Here is a 14,298-nt window from a genome sequence, read left to right on the forward strand (position 1 = left end):
CTCTCTCTCTCTCTCTCTCTCTCTCTCTCTCTCTCTCTCTTCCTCGGTTTCTCTGGAATTCTGGATAATACTACTTTTCATTATAACTGGGTAATACTACTTAATTTATTATAAATTGTTATTTAATAGCACAATCGTTCGTGACATAAGTATAATTTCCGTTGATAAGCAAACCATTATTATAATATGTAAATGCGTGTTAATTATTGCACAGATTCTCATATGTATTCTTTTGTTATTTTTTCCCAGTTATAATCGTACGCTTCTCTCTCATAATGTGCACCTATTGAATTATATTGCTTATAATTAACAGATAAGAAAGAAATTGAATGCAAGTAGAAAATATTTAACAAGCGCAATTTAGAAGGTCGGACTTATCGATTTTATAAATATTCAATCTATAATGACGTCAAATGTCAAGAATTATGATAATTTATATAATAACATATCTCGTAGTATGGAGTAATTACGTGCACGTTTTTCGGATTTTGTAGTTTTACACAATGCTTGTACATATGTATTTACGTGAAGCATCGTTCCATGGAATGTTTATCGTGAGCATAACAAGAGGATTACATACTTTCGCAATAATATATAATGTTAATTGCATCTTGCCGACGAGATGGCTTTCGTTGAATAGAAAAGTCAGGTTGTTTTTTCTATCACGATCGTATATTTCTTCTCATCCTTAGTGAGTACTCTTTGTCTAGCAACGGCATTAGAGTTTTAAAACAGATGCATAAATATTTTTCTCCATATTTCTCTGGTATTTGCATAAATAATGTTATTATTGTTCCTACAATATTCAATATTCCTTTTTATTTTCGGTCCTCTTGACATTTTATATGTCCTCTTGACATTTAATATTCCAAAACAAAGTAAAGCAACAAGTTTTTCGTCAACAATCTTTTAGTTTCTCCCTTTGACATTTAACATTCTAAAACAAAGTGACACAACTATTTTTTCTTTGTCTAAAAAACAGCATGCGTTATATTGCTATAATTTTATATATATATGTTTTGTATATATTCTACTATTTTCAACGCGATAATCTTTGACTTTGAGATTCTTTGATTATGCTAATTAAGGTTTTACTTTTTATGCACATTTAATACACATTTATGATAATAATGCAAATCATGATCCAAGTCTTCGTCACGATGCTGTGACACTATTTATCCAATATTATGACAAATAAGATAAAAATGCTTATAATCAAGTCTACTGCTTAGTTTATTTTAAGAAATTGTATCTAAGCATTATTATATAAAAACAATTAGTTATTTTTTGGCTCGCTTGAAAATCTTTTTGATTATCATTTTTGCAGGTATATATGCACGGCCTTTGAAGTCTTCATAAAATTTGCAAATACATTTTGTTGCTTTAATGTATCTCTTCTTTTCTTTGTCTTCAGTTTTGCTGAGAAGTGCTCTTTTATATCGCTTCGTTTTCGATTCTTTAGCGTTTCGCAAAATACCATGTTACATCAAATTAAAATTGGCACGAGACTTGATGTGTTCTTTATATGAAGTTAAATGCCTTTCTAAATTAAAAGTTTTAATATCCAAATAATAAACACGTGTCATTAGTAATTTTGAACTCTTAAAATATAAATGTTCTGGGTTAGATACGTAACTACCGATCATATGTTAATAAAAAAAAAAATAAACATTATTTCTCATTAGGTTTTAATTTAATTTAGATTTAATTTACGTAATATATATATTCTATTATTAGTATTATATATTCTAATATTTAAATTAAAATTATTACAATTTAATTATTTTATTACATTTTTAATTTAAACTTTTTTATATAATTTAATTCAATTAGAATTTATACACTGACAAGAAAATGTTCTGTATTTCTATATGTTCTGTAAATATTAGTTTGCAAACAATTGTTTCTATTTACTAAAATGAAGAAAAGTTTCCTTTTTATTAGTACATTTGCATTCACTGAAAAAAAAATATATTAATAAAAAGAAAAATTTTCTCTACTTTAATAAATGGTGTCACGGTTGTATGCAAATTAATATTTACTAAAATGCAGAACATTTTTTTCTCAGTGTATGTATAAATAAAATGAAACTTATTATCGCATAAATCTTAACATACAAAAAATACATTTTTTCTAATTTATATTTCAATCTTTGAAAACAATTGAATTAAAGATTTATACCTTTAATATTAAATTAAAGATATAAATTAAATGAAAGACATATAGCAAATTTAATATTTCATAACTAATAATGTCTTCACTGTATAATATATATTTTTTATTTCTTAAAATTATACTAATCAAAAATATCATTTAATTACACTTAAGGTATTTAAATCCGTATTCATATTTTTTTTTGCAGTCTGTGTCTGTATTTAGACATGTAATTATATACATTTTGTCTTAACTACTTGTATTTCTATTTATAAACGTAACTATAACAGCGCTATGACTGCTGGCGCCGAAAATATTTTCTTTTCAGTATTCAGGTATCGGAAGGGTATTCACGTCGGTATCTGTGAATTATCTTTGTGTCGCCTGACTTCCTATCAAATGCTGCCCTCTGTTATATATCAGAACGCAAAAGCGTTCAGTTCGCAGGCGCGTCTTCCGGTGTATGTACTGGTTCTCCATCTCCTATATTCCAACCGGGACGCATTCCTTCCTCGTGTCTCGCTGGTGCTGGAATTGCTAGTTCCGTCTCTCTCTTTCTCTTTCTCTCTCATCCCACGGCACACCGCACCCTTCTCTCCTCCGACCTTCGTCCTTATACGTACCAGTTCCACAGTGCTTGCGTGGTAGTAGCCGTTTTCACAGCGACCCCACTACCTGATCCCGCGACCAGTTTACTGCTAGTCTGTTTAGTACCTGATGCGGCAACAGTTGTTCGCTGCGCTCTGTCTGCCTACTCTGTTTTTATTCAATGATTTTTTTTCTCTCTTCGCGTCTCCCCACTTGTTCCCTTCGCGAGCGATTATTCCATTCTCTCGCGCGGATCTTATCCGAACGTCCGTGAACGCCTGATAAGAGCGACAGTGTCAGGGTCAGTGTGAGTGGGGCAACGCGGCGGCGTGCAAGAGCGAACGTCGGGAGAGTTTGGTGCGGTGCAATACGGGTGAAGGGGCTCGTCCTCGTCTCTCTCTCCTGCCCGACGACCGTCATCGGTTCTCCGTCGGCGGAACATGTCTCTCATCGCCGACTGCTTTCGCCGTCTGACGGATATCTCGTCGTCTTGCAAAAGCGAGGTAGGCGACACGTGCTGCTTATCTTGCATGCCAGTTGCGCGATAAACATCTGATGTATCGGAGTAGAATGCACGTAGTATTAATTGCATTCTTGAAGAAGCGACTGGCAATCGAGGAATCTTCTTAAAAGATTTATTTCTCTTTAAATAATTATATTTATTAAACGGCTATTTTTTAATTAAGTTGCATTTGCACTCTGGGATTAAATAAGACTCGGAGCTATAAATGCGAAGAGATCCTCTCAGCTACTTATCGCTGATTTAATATAATAATAATGTCCGTCAAGTGTTCAGTATATAATGAAATATCTATTATCTCTATACCGCAATACCTTTGTCGTATTTATTCTTGTAATATGTATTAAAATGTAAAGAGTTTATTACTAAAGAATATTTTCATGCAAGAATGCCGATATCTAATGGTATATCACGATTTGTATCCAATCTGTCATTTTGCCGTTAATCAACAATATATATGTAATAACGCGTGCGAGGGGATTTGATGAATTTTAGTATCAGCGGCTTCATTATTCATGACATTTGCATTTTGACGTGACGTGTCGAGTGGACGCCATTGAATATAAAATGTGGGTCACTCGAAGAAATTGTACGCGCGCAAAGCTCTGAAATCCGATGGCCTTGAACGTGATGCAGAATGCAATTACGCGGTTACTTGGTCCGAAATAATTTAATATTACCCGACGTCCTTTAATGCAATTTATTTTATTGGTATGGAGCCTGGACAGTTGCTGCGCTCTAATCTCAATACTAATACTAATAATAATTGTTATTTGATTTATTTTTATTTTATATTGTACCTAATTATATTATTTTTTATTTACAAAATTTTATTAGTCTATATGGAGGGGTAAGAACCACAGTGGTGTAAGTCAAATTTTTTAAAATATTTCACTTACACCACTGTGGTTTTTATCCCTCCATATGTCAGAGAGCTTTATTAATTGCGTATTTGCTTCCAGAAGATTTTATTACATTTATATAAAATATTAAATTAAAAAGCAGTCCTTTGACTGTAATAATATTTTTAAAAAGTTACCCTTAGTAAAAATGTTTATCAATTTAATTATTTTATATCTTTCCATGTGACAAATTTATTTCAGCTCAAAGGCTACAAAGTGACCGATGTGAGTCGTACGCGCAAAGTCGGTATTGCTTGCCGGGGTTTTCAGGATTTGAAACAGAAAGCGTGCTTAAAATTAAATGTAAGTATATATTAATATAAAGCAGACATTAACTTTACGTTGTTTTATATTAAGTTAATTTTGGTATTTCGGACGATGCGTTCATTCGCTATGTGCGCGCCGAAACAAAAACCGTACATCGTATGAATAATTCAACGCATTTTCACGCAATGTAAACTGCGCGCACGCGAAAATGTAACGATGTTTATCATGTAAATGCCGCGCATTTACATTTATCGAGTATTTAGATGCCGATGACTGGCATAGATTTGAGCTAGATTTATGTACTTTTGGACAAACCGTGCTGGTTCACGTAATATGGACATACAAATCATACGATCGTTACGTAAATAACGCGAATTTTTATTTAAAGTAACAGAGTAATTTGCGTTGCTTTGAGCGTCAGAGGTACGTTCGAGATAAACGTCGATGCAACTACTGACGTATCCTCGATAGAGAAAAACATTTAGAAAATATCTTGTCAATCGTAGTTTGAATACCTCTTGCTTTTTTTTTTTAAATTTAAAACACCGGCATTGTTTACGGTAACAAAGTGTCCATGACACAATGGAGAGCAAAAACAACGCCCGTTTCAGGCGCATTGAATGAGCGTAAGTCGACTCATTGCTGCTCGATTTACGGCCATTAAATGCTTCATGGAATGTGGAATTTGTCCTTGCAGTCGAAAGCAAGAATAGCGCCCAGTGCATGTGCACTTAAACGATTCATTGTTGTATAGATTTACTCGACTCTCGACACTCGTTCAATGCATTTCTTTCTCTCCATTATAGCGCGCACTTAGTCACTTAAATCGTTCCGAATGAATCCTGCTTTCGTTCCGATTTTCTTCCAAGTTGCTTTGCGATCATTATTGTCCGTGATGATTTTTAATCGGTCGCAAATTCAAGTGTGTTATTTTTACACATGCATAAATGTCTAAAAATAACACATTTGACTAAACCTCTTTTTACATGTTTCTTCATGTTTTTAATTATACGTTTGATCATTTAACACGTTTTTACCTGTTTATCGTATTAAATTAAAAATTAATACATTCAATAGTGTTAAATAATGTGATTTAAAACGGACAACAATATGTAAGAAGAGCTTCAGCTAAAATAAAACACTTTTGGACTTGCAGTGTATACGCGATGATCTTCAGGATAACAGGCATATAGAGAATTGGAACACACATGTGGTATAGGTCATAGTGTTTGCTTAATGTAGCGTTGCGAAAAGACAGAAGCCATTCATCAAAAGTGTACAGTGATTTGCATCGAGTAACAAGAATATCTTAGAAGTTATGCAACTTGACAGATGGCACTCTTGAGATATCTTCTCATTAAGCACGGATACGATAGCGCAGTGCAGAGATACTCAAGAAAATAAAATTTTACATGTTAAGATTACACTGTTTTATTTGTGTAATTATGATTTTTATGCATATTGACATCCTTTAATAAATAATTTTTTTTCCTGTATATTAGTAAGCGATTTAATTCCTTTTATTCTTTGCAATAGTATAAGAAGAAATATTAATTATTAGAAAAGTAAAATATCGCTCGCGATATTCGGTCACTGTTACGTCACATTTTTTTCTTTGATATGCGTATATGAATGCTTAATGCAATTGCGATGACATGACGTAAATATCGATCAAAAGAAATAGGGCAAGATGGGGTACTTAATGTTTAATTACATAAAATGACTACTAAATATAAAAAAAAACATTTATTTTTTCAACACAAATCCTTTTATTGAATCCTTTTTGAATAATTGGTCTAGAAAGCAATATTTGAAAAAAAATGTCTTTTGCAGCATCTTGCCCCATAGGGAGGGCAAGACGAAGTACCTCCATTTACCCGCCCTAAACATTTAATTTTAACATTAAAAAGTCAAAATAAAGAAATAAAATATTTATTGCTAGTTAAGACAATCGTAAATATTCTATATTTATTTATTTCTCACATAAAACGCAGACATGAACAGCCTCATCCTCATTGTCAAGAGTTGCGCAAGAGTTATGTGGCCCATCGTGCACAAGCGCAGTGTAACGAATCCACCCTTCGTCGGAACAATCATGATAGTTGACAGTAGAGGCACTGGTTATTTTCAATAACTTCGATAACAAAATATTATCGGGATAGTACCCCGTCATGCCCCACCCCGTCTTGTCCCGAAGCAACATTTTCAAGTTATTTCATAATAACGCAAAATTTGTGCATTGAAAATCGACTGTTTTGGGAACTCATAAAAACAGTGCCGAGATAGTGTAATAAAAAATTCAAAATAATACTCACGTCTCTTCCGTCTCAGTTTAAACAGCAAATATGAAGTCGCAATATTGTAACACAATGCACAAACTGAACGCGACTTATGGAAATGACGAAACGCATCGGAATGAAGTCAGCGACTGTCAAACCATAGGCTGTTTTTCGCATGATCAAGTTCCAAAAGAATCCCATGGATAGTGTTACGTGGTTGAACAAAATTCGATACTCCGTCTTGTTCCACGTTCCTAAATGTATTCTGGATTATATCAATTGTATTGAAAACATTTTTCAACGATTACCTCACAAAAAAAAAAACGATTTTGTTGAAGTATCTAAAAATTTAGCTAGATACAGATCTGAAAATAATTTTGTTGCACCATCAAAATAATTATGTAGAACACTCAAACTGACTGCTAAAATGTCAAAATTTTTTATAGCATTATCATCATACTTCAGCGACCTACCACAATTATTTTGATGGTGCAACAAAATTATTTTCAGATCTGTATCTAGTTAAATTTTTAGATACTTCAGAAAAACTGTTCTTTCCGTGCTTTGAAATGAGAGAGACCGGAAACGTACGGCGTAGCCGATGATAGTCGCATTTCGCGGATAGATAGGTCGATCCGGTTGCAGTGCGTCCTTGAAAAGGACCCGCATCCGCTCGCCCGAAACCGCTGGCTCTATCGAACCAGCCGGGCCAGGGACAGGAAGTAATCTCAATGTTAAGGTCGCGAATCCGCTTTTCGCGCTGGCTTAAAGGTCGACCCAAATAGTTCGCTAGGCCAATGTCAACCCGAGCCAACGCAAAATCGCGAATACTCGCCTTTTAAAATTAACATTCTCGAATCATTATTAAAATAAATTAGAATTATAAGTAAACTTTAAGTCAGTTTTGCGCAATATATTCAATACAATTAGAAATTATTATTAGAAAGCTACCATATTGTATACATGTGATAGAACAGCAGTTTTAAATTTCGAAACAACGCTTTGATTGCGTTTACCTTTCGACTCTCATGCTGATTTCCTAGACATAAGTTCCCAAGTGGTCGTATGGCTCGAGTAAATAAGTTATATCTTCTTGAAAATTGTACATATTATGCATTTATTTGTCTCAAATAAAAGCTTATAGCTTAAAAATAAATTACAAAATCCACAAAAATTATCAAAGTTTTCTAGCAGAATTATTCTAAAAAAATCATTTATAGAGCGAACGACTTGGCCCTCTTGGGAGTCGAAAAGTTAAAATGTATATTGATAACATTGATGCCATATCATAACAAATGATTTGTTCCTGTAAGTAGTATCATATTTAATTATAATAATAATAATCTTAACGTAATACGATCAATTTTCTTTTTTGTTATTTATCAGAGTTCAAACTTTTATAACAACCTCGTCGTTCGAGAAAAATTGAAGGCTCATGAATACTCGGTAATTTGCAGCATCAATCTCCATTGTTCAGAATCGCGAGAGAAATGTGAAAATAATACCGTCACGCCAAGAGAAGTGATGTAAAAATTGATGAAAACCTTGTATTCGGCCTTCGGGAAAATTATTAATATTCCCGTCCCCAGGAAACTAACGGAAATGTATTATATTATAGCCTTGACGTTTGTTTGAGATATCGAATATTCTCTCGTATTACTTCATCATTTATTCAAAATAGTTAGTTCACGAACGTTAATTAATTAACGAGCAGAAAAAAAGTTTTTCCAATGTAAATATATCGAACGTAATAGGTATCCCTCGCCAAAGAAAATTAATTAAAATAATTAGATAGAATGGTAAACTGATCGATTATGCATTCTTGTAGGTAACTAACGATCCAGAGGAAGTGAATGTCTTTCTTCTAGACGGATCACTGATCGATGAAGAGTATTTTTGTACATTGGCACCACAGACTACTTTGATTTTGCAGAAACCAGGGGAACAAGTGTTATCTGGTTAGTACAAACAATACATAATACAATATTAAACATATCAATGTGCTTTGAAACTAGAACAGTTTTTAATGTGGTTATATTATAGCAACGATAGAAAAAGATATCACGTGTTCAGAATTTGAATATTCTATCTTAGATCTTTGAAATGTATTTATAATTTGAATATTCTGTTTCTGATCTTTGAGATGATTTTAATCGTTCCAGTTTCAACCAATAACATAAATAATTATCGTGTACTAAAGAAATTAAATTTATAAAGAAACTAATTAATATAATAGTGTCAAAGGGCTATGAATAGTTACCAAGTTATCATATAGAATAGCCAATAGAATTTTTAAACCTTAAAATAACTACTCAGTAAATTACAGTTTACTATTTCTTTTTCAAACGATAAAAAATTTCACCACCGTGAACATTTTTATATCAATCTTTTATCCTTTCTAACTAGTTTTTCTAAAAAAGAGAACTGTATCGCTTTTTTAAATACATGTATGTATGTACGTGTAAATCTTATATACATGCATGCCGATTCTTGCAATCGATATCACAATCGATTTCTCAACGTTTTTTATCATCAATAGATTTTTATCATCAAAGCTAATACTGTGTTTTCGTTCCACTACATCCACTTGATATATTCTAACATTGTACATTTACCACTTGATACTCCATAATTTAAATGCACTTCCGAGTCACAAATTCAATGGTCTAAAAATTCAACGTAAGTTTATCGCGGTACAATAACGAATGCACTGCGTTTGGCCGAGCGCCAAAGTTAAATATTCCGAGTCCAGTGTCAGCCTTTCGAAGTTTCCGAACTTCTTAGCAAGGCCGAATGCGACTCACGGAACGGGAAAAAAAGAAATCGCGATCTTTCCGACATGAGCGAGGTTACGGCGCGCGATGTTTTTCAAGGACAAACGATTTCCCGCAGACGCGGACATTCTCTACGATGCACTGAGACGCGTGAACATTGATTTCCTCACCGCCGGCGACAGGGTGACGCAATTCCTGACGGATAATCTTAAAACAAAAGTCGCCTTGTTGAACAGAGTGTTGAACAAGGATGACTCTAAGACGGCGCTTAGCACAAGACAGGAGCATCCTGAATGGTTTGAAAATTTGGAAACCAATTATATGTCAAAGGTGAGCTTAATAAAGTAAGGTATCCTCTTAAAAATTTCGCTAAACTCAAGTGTTTACCAATTTATGTATTCCACGAACGTCATCTGTTAAATAATGTCTTTAATATATGCATACGTATTATCTGATATAATTAAAATATTTCTTTACATTTGAAAGCAATATATTTTTTTTGGTATTTAGAACTCTGGAATTAACAAACGTAAACCAATCTTTGACTTCATTCACAGGAAGCGTACATGCACCGCAGATGTCAGGATAGAATACGCACTTATCTTTACAAGACGATCGAGCAGATCAAGTGCTCGGACGTGTTCATGAACGATTACAAGGCGAGGCAGCAGCTGTTGCGTACGATAGCGTTCTTCAAGCTTCAGCTCAAGGAGGATCACTATTTCGGGTATTACTTTGACAGGAGTAGAGCGGAGACTAAAAGCGACACTGACGAGACCGATTACGGCCGATGTTACGACCATTGTCCCTGCAATTTCGGTCGTATTAGCGACGAAACATATCTCCGTCAACGGTATCTCCGTTTGCCTCAATCGTTGGACACAAATGTGACCGCCGATTCGGATACGATCGACGAGACGGACGCGAGAAAGTTCCTCGATTCCGAAAAGAAGAACGCGAAAGCGGCGAGCGACGAAAAATGGGAGGACAGTTGTCCTTATCGCGTAAAATCGCGAGATACGCAAATCGCTATTTGCGACAGGAAGGGCGAGTTTAAATGCGAGGGTCGATGGAACGCCGACGGCTGTCCCTACGGCGACAGACACAAGATTAATCCGTACAGATCCAAGGAGGAGCTCGCCTTATTCTCTACATGGAATTTGGATCACAAGTAAGATAATTTGTTATGGTATTTGTCGTTAATTAATGTGAATCATTCTAATGCGCCGGATGATTTCGGAAAATTGTTAATAACCTTGCATGCGTGAAAATTTCCGGGATAATTTAAATCTGGAACAATTTCATTTATTTGATATACGCACTACCAATATCTGGCGCGTAATAATCGACGAAACTTGATTACTTTTTATCTGTTGCGTTCGTCCCAATATTATACACATGGCAAACGATTTATTTATTTTGTAATAAATATAAATTCGATAAACTCCGTTTAAGAGAGTTTATTTAATTGCCAGGAGAGGAGTTAATAGACTCGTAGATTTGAAACAATTCGGTTATTTGTTGTTTGCAGAATTGAAAGGTCGAGGACGCTTATTCCGCAGTTGCTGCAGATCTCGCGACAAGATACGGTCAATGAACAGGACATCTACGACTGTTACGACAATCTGTTTACGGTGAAGAATTTAAGGCTAGTCCATATCATATGCCACGATAAAGGATCGCACAAATAAGCGCTAATTCCGAGAGATAAAAGTTCTGGCACATATATTACGCTTCTAAAAGTGCTGATCGCGTACGTGAATACCAAAGAGTAATTGTACACGTGAAAGAGATGTTACATCCAGATATGTAATATACGTAGAACGCCTGCGATCTCTTCAGATACAGATCTCTACAAATAAGTATATTTAATATGTTTAAGCGCTGTTGATAGAATATAGATTTAGTGATTATTAATGTTATATTATCGGGTGTACTTCCATTGCGGCACGAAGTAATAAGCAATAACATTAATAATGAAGCGTCCATTCCAAAGTTTGCAACATTTGAAAAGGCAAAAGTTTGTGACTCCGATAATTATTTATTTTATTATACAAAACTTACGTAGAATAGGGTTGAATAATACAAAAACGAAATTAGAAACGGTGTTGGAACTGTGCTCACTTTTAAGTATTACTTGACGAACGCCAATGTTTCGATAAAAGATCTGCAAATATGTAGCTAAAAAGGAAATTCCATGCGTATTTCCTAAGATGATTGTCTTTATCATTCTGTTTCTATCGATATAGTTACGTAACGATTTTTCTACGCAAATAGTTTAAAGAACTATTTGCATAAATCAATTACGAATACAGGGTTGCATAAGTCGCACGCAATGGAGGAACCGTTAATTTACTTCAGCGGCTATAAAAAGAAAAGCTGTTGTTTTAGATATGTCGTTGAGCATTGAGTATGTTCAGTGCTTGTAGGTAAAATCTACTAACGAGTGACAGCTGTTTGTTAGCATCATGTCAAATCAGAAACGAGTCGGAGCGACAGATCTCCGTTAGAATCGAGTCAGATCAGCTTAATTTCTGATCTGATTCGACTTCAACGAAGAACCGATGCTCGTCTTGAGCTCCGTGAACTGTGAAGTAGATTATCTTTTAGACATATTTTTATTCTGACTGTTCGATAAAAGACAAAACAAAGTTCTGATATATACATGTACATATATACATATATATATTATATTTAGAGAAAGATACATATATATATGATATATACCTATATAGATATAAGGCTTCCCATAATTTCCGTGATTCCGCATTCGTATTTATATCAATTTTTCGTTGATTTAAAGTAAATTATTTCTTCACAAAAATTGGAAAATTGTTTCTTAATGTTTTTTTTTTATAAATATTTTTATAATTTAAATAAAAATTTTATTAAAAAAGGAGAGAAAGGGAGAGAGAGAGAGAGAGAGAGAGAGAGAAAGAGTTCGATATAAAATTAAACAAAAGATAAAATCTTGTTATCCATTTGCGCCTCTTTGAAACTCGTGAAAATATCTACATTTTCGATTGCTTATAACTAAAAAATTGTCAATGTTATGATATCTTCGTTAAAATAATTAAGATTAATAATAAAATCAAAGAAAAGCCGATAAATAAAAGGAAGTGCGAAAATTCTGAGAGATATATATATATATCTCCTTTTATATGTATTATACTGAATGATGTTTTAGGAACTTTTACCATACGCACGAAATGGTATTATTTCCAACAGGTATTGCTAAATGGTATTATTTAACAGAAGAAATTGCACAAAAGTACTCAATGTTACTAATTTGTCTTTCTTTCAATTATTTTATTTGTTTTTTATATTGTAAATATGGATTTTATTTTGTAATTATAAGTAGATAACTACAAGTCTCAAAAATTAAAAACGCGTATCATCAATGTGAGTGATAGACTGATGTTCTAAAAATATTAAATGTAACGCAAGAATGTAATTTTATATTTTATATAATATTTATATGTCATTCCGATTTATTAATATTCTAGAGAATTTGTATTTGATTACATTTATTTACATTGCACATCGCTGAGCTGTATCAAATCCCGACATATATGTATATTATCACGTCGAAAGATATCGTTCCTAATTTAATCGAAGAATTTGACTGCTTCGCATACATGTTTGTATGTTGTACACTGTATATTATTGTCTACAGGGTGCAGAATTGCAGAAGCAATTGTTATGGCTTTGACCAATAACGTCTTACTCTTCTGAGTAGACTGCTGCCACTCATATCGCTTCCGATGTTTAAAAAGTATTATATATTATGATGGACGCATCAGAGGAAATAAATTAAATTAAAGTGAACATTTATATATCATAAAATAATAACGAAAGTAATACGAGTGAAATTTTAAAGTTGATAAAACACAAACAATAGTTCTGATACATAATTGACATAAGTTAAAGTAACTAAAAAGATTAGTCGTGTATTACATCTTACACACAAAAATGAAATTAAATAAGAAATATATATAACTTTATTATTTTATATGGATTTTGAAGATATAAGTTCTTAATTATTATTTTATATAGGTATGTTATACAAATATTTAATAAACTCACTGATGCGCCTATCCTATATAAAGTTACGATAATATGCAGAACTAAACTTAAAACAGAGTAGAATTAATCTCGTTGCTATCGTTGCTATCGAAAATATGAAGTAAATTTTTTTTCTGACTAAGTTGATTGGATGTTTAAATCATAATCTAAAATCTTGCATTTTTTACATTTCTTTTTCAGTTATTTTTTAAACAACTAAAGTATATTCCATATTTTCGATAACAACGCGAATTTTTCGATTATTCGTTTAAGCGCTTTATTCTGCATAAACATATTTTGACTGATTTATTACATACATACTGACGATCGATTATCTACAGTTTTTGTCTAAAGCTATAGGAGCTTATATGATCGTCGCAACATAATTAAGTGTGTAACTATATTTACTAATTTCACCTCATTGTTAATTAAATTGTTAATTAGTGATGTTGATGGTAAACTGTGTCAGAATATCTAAACGTTTATTATACAGTTATATTCGTTAATTTCATGTTATTATTAATTACGGTAACGATGGAACGTATCGGTCTAAATTTCCGATTACTGACTAAATTGCTTCGTATAATGATATTTTAGTTTTAAAAAATCGATTTTTACAAGTTATACCATAGCAACGTAGAATAAAAATACCAAATGTGGAAAACATTCTTAACATAAAACACTATAATATTTTACAAAGAAAGATCAATAATATGAATTCTTTTTTCAAGTACAAATTTGTCATTTTT

At 33.0% G+C, this 14,298-nt stretch overlaps 1 protein-coding gene across 1 annotated transcript; it reads left to right on the forward strand.

Annotated features, from left to right (window-relative positions):
- Positions 1-2,455: 2,455 nt before the first annotated feature.
- Positions 2,456-12,303, forward strand: LOC112464367 (DNA fragmentation factor subunit beta). Its single transcript, XM_025031314.1, has 6 exons — positions 2,456-3,245; positions 4,366-4,467; positions 8,539-8,668; positions 9,603-9,814; positions 10,042-10,655; positions 11,016-12,303. The coding sequence occupies exons 1-6, from the start codon at positions 3,183-3,185 to the stop codon at positions 11,173-11,175; spliced, it is 1,281 nt and encodes a 426-aa protein (XP_024887082.1). The 5' UTR covers positions 2,456-3,182; the 3' UTR covers positions 11,176-12,303.
- The last annotated feature ends 1,995 nt before the right edge of the window (positions 12,304-14,298 follow it).

Source organism: Temnothorax curvispinosus, unplaced genomic scaffold, assembly GCF_003070985.1.
Source record: "Temnothorax curvispinosus isolate PA1 unplaced genomic scaffold, ASM307098v1 QBEX01014163.1, whole genome shotgun sequence".
Taxonomy (NCBI): domain Eukaryota; kingdom Metazoa; phylum Arthropoda; class Insecta; order Hymenoptera; family Formicidae; genus Temnothorax; species Temnothorax curvispinosus.

What these genes read in the sequence shown, in the direction of transcription:
- LOC112464367 (XM_025031314.1), top strand. Translation starts at nt 3,183, where the DNA reads ATGTCTCTCATCGCCGACTGCTTTCGCCGTCTGACGGATATCTCGTCG. An exon ending in AGGGGAACAAGTGTTATCTG is followed by an intron (nt 8,669 to 9,602) that starts GTTAGTACAAAC and finishes GATTTCCCGCAG; the next exon opens with ACGCGGACATTCTCTACGAT. An exon ending in AAACCAATTATATGTCAAAG is followed by an intron (nt 9,815 to 10,041) that starts GTGAGCTTAATA and finishes CTTCATTCACAG; the next exon opens with GAAGCGTACATGCACCGCAG.